At 41.9% G+C, this 20,399-nt stretch overlaps 1 protein-coding gene across 5 annotated transcripts in view; it reads right to left on the minus strand.

Moving 5' to 3' along the window:
- The window catches only part of LOC146675078 (protein Dok-7-like), a 54,447-nt gene that overhangs the window by 13,635 nt on the left and 20,413 nt on the right, over nucleotides 1-20,399 (minus strand). For 3 of the 5 annotated variants that reach the window (XM_085400132.1, XM_085400129.1, XM_085400131.1), the window contains exons 6-11: nucleotides 14,030-14,128; nucleotides 13,042-13,838; nucleotides 10,768-10,816; nucleotides 9,967-10,557; nucleotides 6,241-6,329; nucleotides 4,435-4,504 (exon numbers count right to left, since the gene is read on the minus strand). In XM_085400132.1, coding sequence (XP_085256258.1) covers nucleotides 4,435-4,504; nucleotides 6,241-6,329; nucleotides 9,967-10,557; nucleotides 10,768-10,816; nucleotides 13,042-13,838; nucleotides 14,030-14,128 — 1,695 coding nt within the window. The remainder of the gene's footprint in view (nucleotides 1-4,434; nucleotides 4,505-6,240; nucleotides 6,330-9,966; nucleotides 10,558-10,767; nucleotides 10,817-13,041; nucleotides 13,839-14,029; nucleotides 14,129-20,399) is intronic. The other 2 variants (XM_085400130.1, XM_085400136.1) reach the window with 2 other exon arrangements.

The following is a 20,399-nucleotide window of genomic DNA, read 5'->3' on the forward strand; positions in this document are numbered from 1 at the left end:
CCTCCAGGGGAGAAGTTAGAGGCAATACCTGACAGAGTTTAGTGACCCCCAGCTTAAAAAGTCAAGTGCTTTCGGATGGAAAACACAGTTCAGATAATAACTGTGTATTCAGGGTGTGTGGGTTTTGCACCTTTCCCACATTATTGTTGCAGAAAGACACTAAGCTGTGGTATGTACACAAAAAGGATTACAAAGACCTGTAAACCTCCCACAATGTACAATTTATGGCAACGTATGCATGTGGAAACCTTTGGGAATGGGAAAGCAAAATGCCCTAGTGTAGGTGTTTGTTTTTCTTTGACTAGAACACCTTACCATTTCACTCCCGCTCCAGTTTCAGCTTTAAATGAGACCTTCACCAGGACAACAACATCCACTTTTTGATGTGATAAACTTGTGTAAAAAGTTGAAGAGGCGGGTGCGTGAAATTAAAATAGTTTTTGAGAGCAAGACTACATCACAGATGTGCACGAGCCACAAAGACGGTCCTACCAAAATCCTATTTATGATAGTGTAGTCTATGTGGTCTTTAGTAAAGGCTGATTTTTAGAAATCAAAACTTATAATCAGCCCCTTGGAGGGCTGGAGGGTTTTTGCGTAATCTTGAAAACATGTCAAAGAATATTATTTGAATAATACACAGATTTATAGATGACATACTGTTTAGACCTTGCAAAGTTTCAGGTGGAAAACCATCTTCTTTCGATAATGTCTGCGCTGTATCAAGCGTAAAGCACGGAGGGGGAGGGATGATGATTTTTGCTTGTTTGGTAGTCATGGGACCTGATTATGAACTCTTCTGTGTACTAAAGTATTCCAGTGAAGCAATCTGTCTGATAGCCAAAGCATGTCTCGAACTGACTCCAACAACTGGGCAATGAGCCCAAGGACAGCAACAAACCTACAACAGCACGGCTGAAAAGGAAAAGAATCAAGGTGTAGCAATGAGTCCAGACCTGAACCTAACTGAAATACTGTGATAGGTACATAAGGAGCTGTGCCTAAACAAATGCCCGGAAACCTCAATGAATTAAAGCAACATTATAAAGAAGATTCAAGTAATTCAAGGGTTCAAACTGCTTACTTTGGTGTCATGCTGTTGGCAGGTTTTTGATTACGATGCCTCTTCCGCTGAACTTGGAAAGAAGCCCCTGCCTGTAAGCTAAAAGCTTTAGCATAAAATGGTGTATTTGTATTAATTCCCACCTGAGACTTGGTGGTATTCATTTTAATATCAATGAGATACTCTCTTCATGTCAGCACCAGTGTGATTATTTTGGTGGGAAACAAAGAGTAGGAGATAAGTTCAATAAACAGTAAAATTTGAATAATTAAAGACAACATAATGGCTATGGGCTGGTTCTACAAATATCATTTCAGAAATGGATTAGCAGTGTGAAGCCTAAACTGTCCTGAGGTGCAATTCACACCTCTCCAAGCCGACCACTTAGTGTGTAACATGTAATGACCAACACAGCAGCATCTAAAACGCCACGGGCAAAGCCAGTGTTTGTTTAGCTGCGTTCTGATACAGTGACGCACTCATGATGCAAGCATGTGTGTGTGTCCGCTTGCATTTTTCATCACATAGAGCTATGATTTATTGCAAAGTCTGGAATGCCTCAAACCTGATATTTTATTTATTTGACCTGTGTGCATTGCTTTAATATGAAAAGTTCTTAAATCATATGACAGTTTTTCTGTAGCTTATCTTCCACTAAGCCCACATACCTTAGCTGCTGGACTTAGCCACATCCGGTCTACCCCCCATCCATTAAGTGTCCACTGAAGCGGGATGATGGGAAAGATGACGAGGGAGTCGTGAGTCATGTGTAGGTACGTGAAAATGACTGATGGGTTTGGTGCCACACTGCGACAGCTGCAGGGACTTTGTAGAGCAGGTGTGTGTTTGACTGAGGGCATGTTTCTGGGTGTGGGATGCTTAAGTGGCCAAACGTCCCCTGACAACTGTCCTCTCGCCTCATATCAGGGGAGGCAGCCCGTCACACATCACTGCACTCTCTGGTTACACATCTGTGAGTTTTCTCAGCACACAATGGGCCTTTACGTAACTCGAGTTTATGGCTTTGGATAAAAAGCCAATGAAGACATAAAAAAAAAAAACCAAATAGCAAAGACTGTGACTCATGCCGTTGTCTGTTTTGCATGCGATTTATCTGTCTAACCATAGATGGGGTAAATTAATGCCATTTTAAATTACACCTCTGTTTAGCCCTAATTTGTCCCTTTGTGTATTCATTCCCACATTGGAAAGAAACAAAAGGACACAATGATGTGCAAAAAAATGGGAAAAGAAAAACAGCCAAATGCTGAAATTAACCTCGGGTAAACATCACATTAATTTAATATTAATTTGTTGTTTGGACCTCGAGCTTTACGGTTCCTTTTAAACGAATAAAAACTGTAGCGCTTGCATAGCATTTCTTTAATTAGTATCAACTTAACAAAAAGGGAACTGCTTTGGAAAGTTTTACAAATTTCTTAGAACTTTTTCCTTTAAAAGCAGGTCATTAGTAAAATGTAAAAAAGTTCAAAGAGTGAATACTCTCTCATATCCTTTTACTACTTCACATTATCTACAAGAGAAGTGTGTCTGGAAGTTTTGCCACACAGTAGCCATCGTATTTATTTGTGCAGTTATTTCACCTATCTGAATAAATAGGAGGTTCGCCTTTAATTTCAGTGGTAATCAGGCCAGGATCAGGAACAGAACCAACTAGTCATGGAGTCAGTCACTTCCTTTAAGTCCTGTTTTAATGCATATGTATTTACTGACTGACTGACTGACTGACTGACTGACTGACTGATACTATAGCTACATATCTCGCTCTTATTTCCTCAATACTCAAATTTCTAACATTTTCAGTTTATTGGTCTTCAGTGTTTCTTTTATCATTGCCAATTGTTTGTTTTATGTTCGTTTTTGTACACATTTTGTAAAGTCTTATATAAATAAAATACATTCATGTTTTAAAAAGTTTAAATTATCAGTGTGTATAGAGGAGGTCAGCTGAGTGGAACCCTGTAAAATACAGTGGAGGCTCTGTCCTGGTTTCAGCCAGTGGTGTAGGGATTATGTCAAAATTGATGAAATTATTAACAGAAAAAGTAACATCAGACTTTTATCATCCATGCAATAGCATCAGGAAAGGCTTCATTTTTTTAGTATAACAATGATCTCAAGCACACTGCCAATGCAGTAAAAGATAGACAGACCTGGATAGAAAAACTCATAATCAGAAACCATCAGTCATCGATTGTAGCATCATCATAACAGAGAACAGAACAAAAGGTCCAAAGAAGAACTCTGAATGTCCTTCAAGAAGCCTGGAGAACTATTCCTGAACACTACTTAAAGAAATTACAAGAAAGGTGTTCATTCCAAACACTGACATTGATCTTTACACATTTAAAAAATGATTGCTGCACCTATTCCCTATTTTACTTGCAAAAAGCAAAGAAGTGCAGGGAGTTTTGCACCATACTGTAAAATAGCATTTCTATAATTTTATTATATTAGTATTCGTGTAAAATATTATTTAGTAAACGAATTCTAATAAGTTCATTGTTTAGGTGAATGACTGTTTCTAATGTAATACTTTCTCCAGGGGTGTTTCTTATTATGGAGATTTCCCAGAATCCTCTCTCCTTGAGTGACCAGGAGCTCCCCTTTAGTTTTGAGCAATTTTAGCTATTGATGCTACACTTAAGCAGCTTTTTTCCAAACAGTGACGTTTACTACAGTGCAAATTTGCAATGAAAAGGCTTAAAAATTTAGCAGCAAAAAATTTCTCCATACAAACTAGTTTGCATGGCACAACTATTTTACATGTAATAAAGTGCTAATTACCCCTTTGTTTACACTAATCTGACAGCTGGTGCTTGCAGAGAGTCTCTGTAATGCGCTTCATGTGCTATGTAGTAATAGCCACTTCATGAAGGCAAGTCCCCATCAGCATTACAGTTCACTGCCCTGACTGAAGTCAAGCAGGTGTATGGCGAGCGCGCCGAGATATAACATGTTCCTATGTTCAGCCTTGTGGATGTTATGCTTAGTGCCAGTCTGCTTTTCAGACTCTGAATGAGCCTCGTTTTATTTATTCATTTCAGTCCAAGCACACCAAGCAACAGGTGATGGTTTACAGCGATGTTGATTCAGGCGCATGACTCAATTTAATTCACTTTCCGTAAGTGGGCCCGGTTATTGTAAGAAGCCTGGGTAATGCACAGCTGAAAAGTGTTCAGAGCACTTTAAAAAACTAAAATGGTCCATTCAGAAAAAAGAAAAATCCATTTGTGCTGCTACAGACTTGAAAATCTGCATATGTTTGAATAGCTTGGCTGAAAAAAATAATGAACCAAATCGCTGAAACAACCTGGTTATGTTGATTGCCTGGCGTCAGTCTCACTCACCTTCAGTCTCTTGAAGGAACCTCTGCTGGCCGTAGCTGCCCATTAGTTCATACTTGTGTTTTTCCTGTGCCTGCAACACACATTAAAGTAAGCACTGCTGATTATAACTTGCATTGAGTGACATAAGTTTATTACATAAGTGTGACGATGACTGTTCAGTGGGCACATGAGGAGTATTTATAGACATTTGGAATTTACTCAGAACTCAGGGCTATGTCTTACATGTGCGAACACTGTGCAGCATCGCTACAGACAGATAACCATGAACTTTAGGCCCACTGCAGTGCAGAGCATTAAATAAGATTGTGCTCCAGTTTTAGTGAGCTTACCCATGTCTGTATGATGAACTGTTAGCATTTAATGCTAACATTACCTGATATGCTTTTCTTTGTTTTTGTATTGTTCAGCACTTTGGTCTGCCTGGTGCCTTTTTAAAGTGCTATATAAATAGACGACGACAATGATGACGATGATGATGACGATGATGACAATGATGATGATATTTAGCACTTTACTCTCTGGGCTATAGATGCTAATATTAAAGTTTAAAAATACAGAGTCCAGACACTAGTAGGTGACATAATGGTAGCCATCTTTTACAGTCACATAAAAAAGAACGACAGCACAGGACAAACATGAACATGTAATATGCTTGCAGTAAGTGTGTGTGTGACTTTATCAGTGTCTCACATTGCTGTGGAGGAATTCTGGCCCACACTTCTTTACAAAGCCACTTCAGCTCATTGAGATCTGCTGGTATTCATTTATGCACAGTCCTTTTGAGGTCACCACACCCTTTCCTTAAGGGTGGAGTCTTGACTTTGACTGGATGATTGCAGCACCTTGATTCTTTTGTTTCTCAGTCATACTGTTGTAGATTTGCTGCTGTGCTTGGGATCACTGCCCTGTTGCATGTCTTTAACATTTAAAATCCTAACTGAGGCCGTTAAGGTCTAAGGTGTAGCTCTTGGGCTTTTTGCAGTTTCTCTGAGCACTGCACAATCTGACCTTGGGGTGAGTTTGCTGGGAAGCCCACTCCTGGGAAGAATTCCAGCCATCCTGAGTATTTTCTGGTTGTCAATAGTCTGTCTCGCTGCAGAATGATGGACTTCAAATGTTTTGAAATACCCCATAACTCTTCTCCGACTGATGAGCAGCAACAACTGCTTGTTTAAGATCACTGCTGATGTCTTTTCCTGTGTGTTATGCCTCAGACCAAGAAACTGCCAAAATGTCTGCTTTTTGTTCATGCTTGATGATGATCACGTAATCAAGTGTATTTGCGGCTGCTGCTTACCCTCTTAGTTCTTGTGTTTGTTTTTCACACAACTGTGAAAAACTCTCTTGCACATGACTGTATATAAAATCTATATCCTGGAGAGAATTTGTAAACATAGCGATGTAATCATGCAAGATACTGTCACAAAACTGAGCAAGCACACGTGAACGAGTGCATTAAATACATTGTTTTCATGCTAAAACTTCAGTTCATTATAGAGAAAATACAAACCCTTAAACTCGCTTATTCTAATCCAAATGCTTAATAATATCAGGACAATAGGCTCAAAACTACAAAATGCTTATTGGACATATTTTTCCATGTCTAATTTCAGATTTACTACTGAAGCCTCTTAATAACAAACCTCTATGGGTTGCCCTTTATTCTGTGTATTCAGTTAATATTCTCATGATATCAGACATTTCCCCCAAATGCTTAGCTGAACTAAGAGCACAATGAGTTGCAAAGTAAAAATGTGTGAGTTGTTGATAGTGTAAAGCGGATTACAGTGTTTTGGATGTGTCTACCTCTGTGTTCCTCTCCAGCATCCGACTCTCCATGATCTCATAAGCAGGATCGGCTCTGCGTCTTTCCTCTTTACTACTAAGCCTTTTGTCTGGTGAAAGAGACGATATTGTGCATTTTACATATAAGAAACAAAAACACATTTTATTATTGTAACTCATCGGAAAAAAATTATACCACATTGTGTTGCTTTCTTTTCTTTTTTTGTTTAAATGCACTTTGTGAACCAAAGCAGACACAATTTTCTCCATGCAAATGGAGGAATTCGTGCAGATCGAGTGGTGAGAACAAACAACAAAGGCTTGATTCATCATCACACAATACTAAGAGTTTTTTTCCTTTTTTCTTTTAAAGAACAAATAGTTAAATAGGATCCTTTTGTTGCTCAGTATGAATCATGGATAACAAGCAAAGGACAGAAATTGCACCCTGAATTTTGTTAAAATGTTTAAGATGTGTCATTTTGGCTTCATTTACTGTCAATATTTATAGATATAAATAAAATTATCATGTTGTCATCATTTGATCTGTGGAACAAATAATAACAGACCCCATCCTAAAATTTACTTATAACACACACATATATAATTCCGACAATAGATTAATAAATGGTTACTCCTTTCCTAAAAAGTGGTCTTTCTGTGCTCACAAAAAACTTAAAAATTTACAGATGACATTTCATTTAAAAAGTCTTAGTTAATCTTTCTGTAAACAGGATTAAATTCACGAGAGACCACTTACACCCACTGGCCACTTTATTAGGTATAATGTTCAACTGATCAGTGATACAAATGTCTAATCAGCCAATCACACGGCAGCAGCTCAGTGCATTCAGACATGGTCAAGACGACCTGCTGGAGTTCAAACTGAGCATCAGAATGAGGAAGAAAGATGATTTAAGAGACGTTTGACATGGCTACACTTCACACAAGCTCACTAAAACTGGATACTAAAATATTAGAAAAACGGTGTCTACTCTGAAGAGTTTTGAAGGGTCAGATTTTTGGTGTAAATAACATGAAAGCGTGTATCCGTCCTCCCTTGTATCAACAGTTCAGGCTGCCGGTGGTGTAATGGTATGGAGGACATGTTCTTGGCACACTCTGATCCCCTTAGTACAAACTGAGCATCATCTAAACACCACAGCCTACCTGACCGTTGCTGCTGAACATATCCATCCCTTTATGACCAGTGTACACTGATGGGAGGATAACACACCATGTCACAAAGCTCAAATCATCTCAAACATTCCCATGAAAATAAGTTCATTGTACTCAAATGACCTCCATAGTCACCAGAGCTTAATCCAACAGAGCACCTTCAGGATGTGGAGGAACAGGAGTTTCCCATCATGGATGTGCAGTAGGGCTGAACGATATATCGCATTTGCGATAATATCGCGACATGATCAAGTGCAATTTTCTAACCGCAAAGGCTGCGATTATACTGCGATTATATTATACAATTCATGGGCTGCATCCTCCTGAGGCCGCATTTGTAGACCGATTACGTCACAGCGACGCGCCGAAGGCTGTCCAAATTACTACCATATCCCAGAATTCCAGCCAAACTCCAGTTTCCAGCAATGGCGGCCGCTACTAAGTTTTAAAATTACTCATACTAATCTTTCTGGGTCACAAAATAAACTTTTAACATATTTTCAGGCGAGAAAGTAGTTGTGTAAACATCAAATATCTGCTCGGTTTATCAAGATATCCCATATTTGCAAAAGTGCTTCGACGTTTTCAGAGGCGTCTGCTACCCACCAGCTCGACAGCTAGCCGGGAGCTCGAGGGTTACTGATGCGGCCGAGAACGGCACAACTCCCGGCACATCATTTTCAGATCACCGCGGAGTTTCGCTGCTCGGGTTAAACGTAATATATAAGTCACTTAGACAACCTAAAAATGTTATTGTTGGGCTTTTTTCAGTGTTTTGTTTGTTCGTGAGTAAATCGGTTTGGCTGAGATTAAAGTTATTAGATTAGATAAAATAAAACTTTATTAATCCCCCGGGTGGGTTCCTCCTTGGTTTTCACACAGCTGACTAAACGTCAAACAGAAAACTTATTAAACAGAAGTATGAGACAGTCGAGAATTTACACCAGTGTCTGGTTATATTTTAGATAGCAAGAAGCAGACGGCCGAGTTTATTAAACTCCACCGAGACAGCGGTGACGCTAATCAGAACTAGACTGTCCAATTTCACGCCTTTAAACTTTAAAGGCGTGTTTGTGTGTGTGTTTATACAATTGCTATTATGTTTGCACTTTATGTGTAATGTTACTGACTGCAGAGATCAGTAAGATGTGTGTATTTTTTATTTATTAGTTTTATTTATTTAATATTATTTTTTAATTGAATGACTGTCTAGTAGTTCACAGATGTCGAAAAACTGAGTGTGGTAAAGCCACTGATTTTTTTTATGTATATTTCTGCAATCTGCACATTGTACTGACTTTCATTTTAATGTTTACACCAGGGTTCCTTGTCAGCACTTTATGCTCAGATGTTTGTAAGCTAAAAATAAACTATTGTGTATGTTCAAATATACTGTTGTGATTGAAGAAGTTAAATAAAAATGTCAGTCATCAATTCATGCATCACCTCATGTCATCATAACAGAGGTCTGTCTTCCAGGAAAGAACAGTTTAAAATTAATGTAATATAGTATTGGCCATACTATATGATGTATTGCTTGTCTTTGTTTAATAATACAGAAGACAAATACCTTAAAAAATAATCGCATATCGCATCGCAATCGCAATATTGGGGCAAAAAAAATCGCAATTAGATTATTTTCCATAATCGTTCAGCCCTAATGTGCAGCCAACAAATCTGCATCTACTGCGTTATACTATCATTTCAACATGAACCAAAATCTCTGAGGAATGTTTCCAGCACCTTGTTGAATCTGTGCCATGAAGAATTAAGACCGCACTGAAGGCAAATGAGGGGCTCCAACCCAGTATTACCAAGTGGACCTAATAAAGTGGCCAGTGAGTGTATAAACCCTCTAAAAGCTGTGTCATTTTTTATTACACTTCTGCGAGACTACATGCATGGCACTATAAATACCCAGGCAATGTAGCGTAATGGTCAAAGTGTTTAGTGTTGGTTTCTGTGCACCTTTGCCATCTTAACTACAGAGGTAGAGGCAGTGAAGAGACCACCATGAGAAGAGGATGTATTACTAATGCTAAAGCTGAAGCTAAAATTATGGACGTTGTTGACAGCAGTAGCTGCTATCCAATCGTAACATGCTCATAAGGCTTTTTGTGGTTTTGTTCAGTGTTGTACGTAAACATCTTCAATGCAAAAGTACCACAACAACCGTTAACGATCACAGTTAATTACTGCAAACTTCCAAAAAGGACACAATCTGCTGTGTTTGATTTGAGACATGACTCTCTCTCTCTGCTCTAGCAGGTAAAAGACTGACTGTAAATGACTGAGTTGGTACACAGTGACAGTCACAGGATAAACTATCATTCCTGATTTTGCAACTTTGCGGCAAAGCTCACCTCAAGGCTCAGCTCTACAAAGCAACACAAGTGACTGATTAGAGAAAATAAGCCAGGAAGAAAGAGTGGTTTCACTGAGAGAAACACAAGGAACGGGACAGAAAAAGATCCTCAAAAGGAACAGAATGGGGAAAAAGAGGAAACCAGCCAAGGATCTGAAGTTTGCGATCAGTTGAAGAGGAAACTGTCGAAGGTGGCCTCTTACCTTCACTGGTCACTGTCGATCCATTTATCTCTTCATACCAACACTGCCCATCCGCGCTCTGTGATGAATCGTTTAGGGCTTGGTACAGTAACTCCTCATTAGCTGGATGTTCTTGGCCTTTCTTCAGGTGCAGCCAAGTCGGAAAGCTTTTTAAAGGGGAAATGTTCCTGTTGCGCCACTTTTGAGCGGGCACGGCCCGTGGTGGAGGCTGGCAGTGCTCTCCTTGACACTTCAAACAGTTTTCATAAATGACAGCTCTTTTGTCTTGCTGTGAGTCTTGTAATGGTACTGCTGGTGCCAAATTAAGCTCATTACCAAAAGCAGGGCTCATTGACTCATACAGGTTCAATCTGTGTGTCTTTGCCTCTGGCTGGCTATCTGTGCCTGGAAAGCTGAGCAGATCAGCTAAAAGACAGGCTAATTTCTCTCTTCCTTTTTTTGGCAGCCGTGACTCCTCACTCATCTTCACAGTTAGCATCCCCGCACTGTGGATGATTTCAGAGCCAGGAGAGGTCTCCTGAATTTTCATCTCCGCACCAGTGTGTTCACTGGTACTGGGTCTGCATGGTGATTTGTCACCACTTTGATCTGCTGGATTAAAAATATGATGTTCTGGAGGCAAAATTAAAAAAAAAAAAAAAAACCAAAAACCTACAACAACTTTGATTTCTGTCCCAAATCAAAACAGCAAGCTGTGGCTGCTACATCAATGTTTTTTGCCCAGCGTGCTTTAAAACCGTTTATGCATGCAAGAGAAACCACACGCAGCGTGCATGAAAGACTTCAGAGGAGTATCCTTACCTGGTGTGGCAGGTATCACTGAAGAACTACAAGGGCTGTATGGAGTCCCCTGTGAAATATTGATGAAAAAAATGACTTTTATTTTAACAGTCCACTCTAATATTGAAATATGAGGGAAAGGCTCGCAATGACCTACATATTAGTTTATTTTTTGTCAACAAAGCTGATAAAAAGAACAAAAGTGACTCAGGGACTTCACGCTTCAACAGCCTGGCTATGGCTCACAAGCCCACTACTTCCTCTGAGAACAAAAATCTATAAAATGACTCAAAATGTTGGTCAGTCACAGGAGCTCGTTCAGTGAGAGACTGAGATTACCGAAAAGCACCACTGAACGACACAGGAAATCATTCCTGCCTGTGGCCATCTCCCTGTACAACGCATCCACTTAACACACTGTTTGCTGCTACAACTACACATGTTTCTTTTCCAAATATTTATTTATAAGTGACTTATGTATGTATGTATGTATATATATGTATATATTGTACTATTCTTAGTTAGCGTATTGTCTGTCTTGTCTTAATGTTGGTTTAAAATGGAGCACTGTAACAAAAAATAATTTCCCCCAGGGATCAATAAAGTATTCTGATTCTGATTCTGAAAATTATATATTTTTATTTATGCACTGAGTTTAAAAAGGCCCAGTCATTTCATTAAACATCTGCACTGTATTATTTGAGGAAATGCAGTAAAATTATGTTGATTTGACTGATTATGATTTCCAAATTATTACGATTCGCCTGATTTTGAGTGTAAATCAGGCGTCATGGCTGTGAATGAGTGTTATATCGGGGGCTGTCTGACTTCGGCATCACATGATCACAGGCCAGCGCTGCTTTGTTTTTTCTTATAAAACAATTACACAAACTCCCCAAGTGAGAAACCAACCAGGTTCCTTAAATCTTATTACATCCATGTGATTGTAATTATAATAGTCACGGTTTAATGTGTCCTGTGAACTAGCCCTTTTCCACTGAGCCAGTCAACACTACAGGGGTAGATGGTGTTGTTCAGGCTGAAGGAGTTGGATCCCCTCCCGTGGCATTCATGTCTGATCCACCTGGCCAATAACTAGTATTCATCTACTTCACTGTAGACCAACGGAAAATACAGAGCTGATTTTTTTTTTTTTTTTTTTTTTTTTTTTTTTATCTACCCAATCAAACAAATGCAGCTTGCACTCTTAAATAAATGCACTGCCAGCAGGTGGAGCTCTCTGTATTGAGTAAAAGTGACTAATAAGGAACAGAAAAAACCTTCAGCTACTTTTGTACCTGAAAGCAGCAAGCCATCAGATAATGCACTGTATATGTGTATAACTCCCTGTTACTCCAAAAGTCAACAAATGATTAATCCTTAAGCCATCGCTGGCCAATCAGAACATGTATCATGTATCATGCAATTCTGAAAAAGCAAAAAACTGTCTCCAATTCTAGCCCTGAATGAATTATAATAGTACTTTATTCACATAATATGCACAAAATCTTTGTCAAAATAGTCCCCAGATTCATTAATAAGATAAATAATTATCAGCTGTACCCCTTACAAAGACTACACTCTGAAAAAGAAAAATTCACACCAACTCTGACACCACAGAAGAAGTCAGCCAAAGCTCAAACAAAGAATACCACCAAAGTCTGTACTTGAGTATTTAAAAATAAATAAATAAAACAGCAAAATAGTTCGGCGCTCACAGGCGAGTGAAGCACGCACGGAGTTAAACAGCTTGAAGTGAGCCTAAAGGGCGTTAAAGGCATTAAATAAAGATTGTGTGTTTTGACCTAGATATGCATACACAGATATACAGAAGCAGAGGTGTAATAAGGATAGAAAATTGCAAGTCACTCATAACTTACAAGGTGTGAATCTGCCATATTCAGTGACAGTGTAAAACTGAACCGAGTGCAGAAACACTAACGTGTTGGACAGATGGGCCGTGGGACTGTTAGTTGTTCTGACACCAAACGCAGCGCGGCATCACCGTCAGCCCGCACGATACCACAAAGGTCACACTGACAAGCGGGCTACAGAACAGATGATACACTGATGATAAAGCCTGTGCACACAAGCTGCTACTGCGTGACAGCAGGTTATATAATGGAGCGTGTTCACGAGACCATTTGAACAGGACTGATGACTTTTTTTCCTTCGTTTTTTGAAGTTTGATGGAAAAACAGATGGTTCATGAGAGCAGCTACGCTTGTTTAACCCAGATCTGATCAACATTCCCTTTTGCCAGAAAACAAACAGAATACTTGTGTTTCCACTTACCTTAACTCCACCGCATACAGAGCAGATGGTCACGATGGTTTTGGAGACAGAAGTGAAGGAGGTGCAGGTATTACAAGAGTCACTAGAGGGTGCCACCTTGGTTTTCTTATTTGTCACTGAAAGGCCCTGAAAGAGTTCACTCACTGACTGACTTTCAGTAGCTTCTGAGTGAGCCTCAGGGGTTGTGGCACTGCTCTTGTCCTGTTTTGCTGCCTCTGCTGTGAACCCTAAAAGGGCTGGAGGGTCTTTAGTTGAGGCGGAGGCTTCATTGTCTTTGGCACCTCCACCTGCTTCCTGTAAAACACTCCTGGGAGTGTCATAGACATACCTAAGTGAAGTTGGCACCTGGTAGTCACGTCCAGGAACAGCAGGACAAGTGCAAGGGCTGAGATCTTGAGCCAAATGTGGAGGCAAGCTTAAAAAAGAACCAAAGTCCTCTCCGGGGGTCATATCCAGACTGCCTGTGTAGGAAGAGAAACTGCCAGTGTACGAGGAATGGCTGCCAGTGGCGATGCCACTGTCTGATGAGCTCTGACGACCGATTTCCTGAAGTTGCCGGGGCGGCTTAGCCGCAGGCCGGTGTCCACCTCCCTGGTTGGCAGAAAGCTTCTCGCTGATCTGCAGTGGCACTTTAGCGCCCGTGTGGCTGACGTTTTCAGGTGGGTTGGAAGCCGGTTCAGTCCAAATTCCCAGCCGGCTGCCAATGCTGCAGTCTGAGTGACTGGTGTCTGAAGTGTCAGAAGAACCGGAAATGCTGCGGTCGTCGCCCCCAGCAGACGGGCAGTAAGTCAAAGAGACTGCCAAGACGAGCAGAACATAATTAAACCTTTAATGAATTTAATCAACAAAAACACTGCTTTCATCAACAAAGCACATTAAGGAATCATGACACACTCTCTTTGCCTCGGTCTTTTTTTCCTTCCACTTAACGGAACAATAAATCAAAGCACCTGCCAGCGCACCCAAAAACTTTAGTCGTGTTTTCTACCTGTGCCACTCCCATGAGAGAGCATGCTCAGTCGTTTCTCTAGCTCCTGGGCCTCGAGGTTCAGCTTTTCCTCTGAAGTGGTCTGGCTGCCACTAGGATCTGTAAAAAAAAAAACAAAGGGCTGTATTATAAATAGCAGCCAGCATGATCTCAATCATGAAAAGTCGGGCAGAGAAAAATGAAGTGTAAGTGCTAAGTGTGATGAATCTCGACACTGTCAATGAGATATGGGATCAAATGTGACGCAGCTGAACCGCGGTGGTGACACGGGCACAGCTGCGAAAACACTCTAAACTGCAACGGTCTCACTCAACTGTCTGTGAACGCGCAAACAGTGTCAGCCACAAGGTGTAAGTGAAAAGGAGTAAACAACTTTGCGGACGTGTGCTATTATTTGATCCCTGAGTGTAGCGTGCTGTTGGACAGGCAGAGAAAAGGGTCACACAGGGGAACACCTAGCAGTATTTGTGCAACACTGAGGGGTGTATTAATAGTGCTGCCACGTGGCTCTGCTGGTACGCGTTCTGCTGCTGGCGGCAGTGCATGAATCTAATGTGCCTTGGACCATCAAGGTCAGTTCTAACACTGGGCTGATATATTTTTTTATATCCATCTGAATCCTGCATCAGTAAAGTGGTAAATATACCATAAGTCTGAAATCCCAGGTGATGAGTACTGACCTCCAGTGTACAGGAGTGTCTAAAAAGGTGTTTGAAAAAGGTCACACTGGGAAAAAATTAAAAATAAAAAGTGTCTTTTTTTCCCCACATATTGACCACACATTCCTTTAATGGTGCCACTTGAGAAAGCAGGCTTCCTCATATACATATATTTATATTTATACATATAGGCTGAGGTTCCTCCACTATTTTTCCTTTAAGTATTTTGTAGATTTTTGTGGATTTTTCCTGTTTCTGATTGAACTCCATGCTTACATTACTGGACTACAACATACCTTTGCATGAGTCAAAGTTAGGGTCTTGTTGTAACCCCTTAGATCATCCTCTGCCTGAAACAAGCAGCTATAGCCTCTCCCTTTAAGCCGACTTTCTTCTGATTGCCTGCCACTCAGAAACAGAAGGTCTGGACAGCAGGTGGGTGGAGTTTCAGTGCTCATACGACCATATTTGAGATATCCTCTGACATCACAGTGTTTAGAGCAGTCTGAAGCCTGAGCTTTTGGCTCACAGAGATTACTGGCACATACACTAACCTCATTACTTGAAATTCTGGCCATGTTTAATATAAGCATCCCCTATTGTGGCAGTATAACAGAATATTGAAGCAATACTGTAGAAACTGCAAAAAAACTACATCTTAGAATCTACAGGCCTCAGTATGTTAAATGTCAAAGTTCATAACAGTACAGTTAGAAAAGGGCTCAACAAGTGTGATGTGTTTGGAAGGATTGCAGGAGAATGGCAGCGAGGTTTGGTTTGCATAGCTGCATGTGAACAAGACTTCTGGAACAATTTCCTTTGCACAGATGAGACCAAAGTGGAGATGTTTGGCTGTGCACGTCTGCCAAAAGCCAAACAAAGCACATCAGCACAAACACCTCATACCAACTGTCAATGACAGTGGTGTAGGGGTGATGATTTGGGCTCGTTTTGCAGACCTCAGGATCTTGGCACCATGAACTCCTCTGTGTAGCAAAGTTTTCTAGAGCCCATCTGTCTAAAGCTCAAGCCTGGCTGAAACTGAATCATGCAACAGGACAATGATCCCCAGCACGGCAGCAAATCTACAACAGAATATCTGAAAAGGAAAAGAATGTGTTTGTCCAACCCGACTAAAATGCTGTGGTAGGACCGCAAGAGAGCTGTGCATACACAAATGCTGAAACTGAAAAAGGGTCTGCCTAACCATAACAACATGAGAGACTGATAAAGTCACTCAGTAAATGATCACTAAGTTAATGCTGTAAGGTTTTTGCTACTGAAACAGCTGCACTGAGTATTTCAGATTGTTAAATAGTGTAAAATGAGGAGTTTGTATTTTTATCAATTTATTCTCATATATATATATATATATATATATATATATATATATATATATATATACACACACACACACACACACACATATTAGGGGTGCAACGATATTCGTATCGATATTGAACCGTTCGATACAGTGCTTTCGGTTCGGTACGCATATGTATCGAACAATACAAAATTTGTAATTTATTTTATCAACTTTCCTTCTGACGATGCTGTCTGTGTTGAGCGCTCAGTGAATCTGCGTTCGACTACTCCGCCTAGGGTCGACAGTGCAGCCTAGGCGGAGTAGTCGAACGCAGATTCACTGAGCGCTCAACACAGACAGCATCGTCAGAAGGAAGAGCGCAGGGCAAGCTAGCGAGACAGAAGTTAAGCTCTCCTTACAACATGGACCTCCCCCACCCTCATTCAGATCTGGCGTTTGGAATTATTTTGGTTTTCATGTGACGTATGACCCTGAAGGTAAGCGAGTCATGGACTAAAGTAAAACAGTATGTTGGATGTGCCATGCAATGCTCAATTACATGGGTGGGAACTAGTGTGTTAGCCCAGTTAGCTCGTTAACGTGTTGGCCGTCTAGCCCCATGCACGGGCGATCGGCGGTAGCTCGTTAACGGAGATTTGCCGTGTTGTGGCGTTAAGATCATTTCAACGAGATTAACCTGAAAGCACTAGTGGGAACACAACGAATATGACTGCACATTTACGCCGACATCATCCTAGTGCAAAGACAAGTGGAAGCAGACAAAAAAAAGCAAGCATGCTACTAACTTTAGCCGAGTCATTTAGACAGCTGTTTAATATGCTCCTGAGAATATAGCCCAGAAGAAGCGGATAGTATAGCTTTTATTTTGGAAAGAGACATTTCTCTGTAATAAACTCTCTTTTCCAAAGATGAGTGATTCCTCAATCAGATACAGGGCTTGCAATATCGCTAGCCCGACGTCCTGGGGCTAGCGATCTTTTTCAGTCGGGCTACCAAAATCTATCTCTGCCCTGCCCGTCGGGCTATTGTAGGAAGGAAAAATATATGTCAATGCTTTTGCATTCTTTCAGAAATGTAGCTGGGTAATTATGTCATTGGCATCGGTGAGCCACTGTCAATATGTGACATATTGAAATCGCGTTTGAATTTGCGCTTGTTTTTTTGCTTTCACTTTGCAATCGTGCGAACTGTGTATAGAGAGCGACAGCACTGATCTGTGAGTGATGATAATTTGTGCACCAATTCCTCTGACATCGTCTTATTAATCGTTAGCTTACTATGCAAACATGACAAGTGAAATCTCCCGCAGCTTAAACATGTGAGAGGTTGATCGCACAGAGAATCGCTGAGCTTATGTGAGTACGTGTGTAAAAGCAGCAGGATATATATTTTAGTTCTGCTGAGCCAAATAAGACAGGTCAGGGTGAAGAAGTGACAGCCAAAGAAAAGCTTACCACAAAACGGAGAAGTTATGACAAATCAGACTATAAGGCAAAAAGAAAGTGCAGCTTTATGGTTTCATGGACAAAAGAATTTCTGTGGCTGCAATATGACGAGCTAAATAACCAGGGCTGCACATAAGTGGTCCGCAGGTGCGCATTCGCTGTCAAAATAAAAAACACGCACAAGGGTTAGGGTTAAATTTAAAAACTGTACTTTTGAGTTAAAATATATATTTATAATTTTAATAAATGACAAATTAAAAAGGCATGAACATTTTTTTTGTATCGAAAAAATATCGAACCGTTACACCAAAGTATCGAACCGAACCGTGAATTTTGTGTATCGTTGCATGATCAACAAGGTCCGCGTCAGGTGTTGAGGAACCAGGGCACCCTGACGAAAAGTGGGCTACTGGAACAAGAAGGCATCGGTGGGCAAGAGACGAAAACAGGGCGTTGTTGGAATGCTACTACGCAAGTAACCCCAGCGGAAGGGGCTACATGAATAGGATGAGGGACCTATGGATTCTTCGATACCCAACATCCACAATGACGGCGAAACAACTAGTAGCTCAGTGTTCCAACATTCGAAAGAAGGGACTGCTCTCACAGCTAGAGATTGACGAGGTACAACACAAATGCTACGGCAAGGAGGAGTCAGGACGCCAGGTCAGGGGGGCGATATCATCACCCCCACCCGAGATTGGGTATATAGCCCCAAGTGCGATAGGAGAAGGATCGTTGAGTGCGAGAGGAACTGACCTGAAAAATAGGATCATGGCCAAGCTTGAAACCTGGATCCCCCGTAGCCGGTTACCAAGATTACGTGAAGTACCCTCAGAAGGTCTGCTACATGATGTTAATGCAGCACTACGGACAATACCTACAACCACGATTACCGACACTAACAAGCTGATCTACAATACGGCAGCAGTGATCAGTGAGATGCTTCGCTACAAGTTGAACAGCCACAAGGGGCAGTACCCTCCATGGAGAAGGAGGCTAGAGGGCAAGATCAAAGTAGCACGGAGGGAGGTTAGCCAACTAAGGGAGTTGCAGAAAGGTGCGACAAATAAGAAATACAGCAAGCTGTCCATACCTGAGGCCTTGGAAACTGCCAAGCAAAGACTCACAGCCTTGGCCAGCCGCTTGAGGAGGTACACCAGAGAGATAGAAGGCAGGAGAATAAACCAGCTGTTCTCCACAGAACCAGCAAAGGTGTACTCTCAGTGGCAAGGGAACAATAAGAGAACAGCACCACCAAGGCTGGAGACGGAGCAATACTGGAAGAGCATATGGGAGAAGGATGCAACCCATAACGGCAATGCTCAGTGGCTAGAGGATCTGAGGGCAGACCACAGCGACCTCCCTGAACAGGGTCCAGTAACCATCACAGTGGCAGATATCCAAGAAAGGGTCTCCAGTATGAAGAGTTGGACAGCACCAGGGCCCGACATGGTTCACGCCTACTGGCTGAAGAAGCTGACTGCACTCCACGAGCGTCTGGCAGCACAAATGAACCAGATGCTAGTTAACGAGAGACACCCAGAATGGCTAACTGAAGGCCGGACAGTCCTGATCCCCAAGGACCCCAAGAAGGGACCGGTCCCCTCCAACTACCGACCAATAACCTGCCTCAGTACTACATGGAAGCTCCTGTCAGGCATCATATCGGCTAAGATGAACAGTCACATCGGTCAATACATGAGCGGGACACAGAAAGGAATTGGCAAGAATACCAGAGGCGCAAAACACCAGCTACTGGTAGACAGAACAATCAGCCGAGACTGCAAGACCAGACTGACCAACCTGTGCACTGCCTGGATTGATTACAAGAAGGCCTATGACTCAATGCCCCACAGCTGGATACTGGAATGCCTAGAATTGTACAAGATCAATGGGACCCTAAGAGCCTTCATCAGGAACTCAATGGGGATGTGGCGTACAACACTAGAGGCCAACTCCAAGCCCATAGCACAAGTCACCATCAAGTGCGGGATCTACCAAGGAGATGCTCTGTCCCCACTGCTGTTCTGCATAGGCCTGAACCCCCTCAGTGAGATCATTAACAAGACCGGCTACGGATACCGACTACAGAACGGAGCAGTTGTCAGCCACCTCCTGTACATGGATGACATCAAGCTGTATGCCAAGAGTGAACGAGACATCGATTCACTGATCCACACTACCAGGCTATACAGCAATGACATTGGAATGTCGTTCGGACTGGAGAAGTGTAGTCGGATGGTAACAAAGAGAGGGAAGGTAGTCAGAACTGAGGGGATTGAACTACCAGAAGGCAACATTGCAGACATAGAGGACAGTTACAAGTACCTGGGGATCCCACAGGCGAATGGGAACCATGAAGAGGCCGCTAGAAAAGCTGCAACCACCAAGTACCTGCAGAGGGTCAGGCAAGTCCTGAGGAGTCAGCTGAATGGTAAGAACAAGATCCAGGCCATCAACACGTACGCCCTGCCCGTGATCAGGTACCCTGCTGGGGTAATAGGCTGGCCAAAGGAGGAGATAGAAGCCACTGACATCAAGACAAGAAAGCTCCTTACCATGCATGGAGGGTTTCACCCCATGTCCAGCACCCTGAGGCTGTACGCTAAGCGGAAGGAAGGGGGCCGGGGACTGGTGAGTGTCAGCACCACAGTCCAGGATGAGACAAGGAACAGCCAAGAATACATTGGGAAGATGGCCCCAACTGACCGAGTGCTCAGTGAATACCTCAGGCAGCAGAAACCCAAGAAAGAGGAGGGAGACGAGGAACCATCATGGAAGGACAGGCCCCTGCACGGTATGTACCACCGGCAGATAGAGGAGGTGGCTGATATCCAGAAATCCTACCAGTGGCTGGACAAAGCTGGACTGAAAGACAGCACAGAGGCACTAATCATGGCAGCACAAGAACAAGCTCTGAGCACAAGATCCATAGA

This window comes from Rhamphochromis longiceps, linkage group LG3, assembly GCF_057381845.1.
Source record: "Rhamphochromis longiceps isolate RC_006_pf linkage group LG3, R_longiceps_female_GT1.1, whole genome shotgun sequence".
Taxonomy (NCBI): Eukaryota; Metazoa; Chordata; class Actinopteri; order Cichliformes; family Cichlidae; genus Rhamphochromis; species Rhamphochromis longiceps.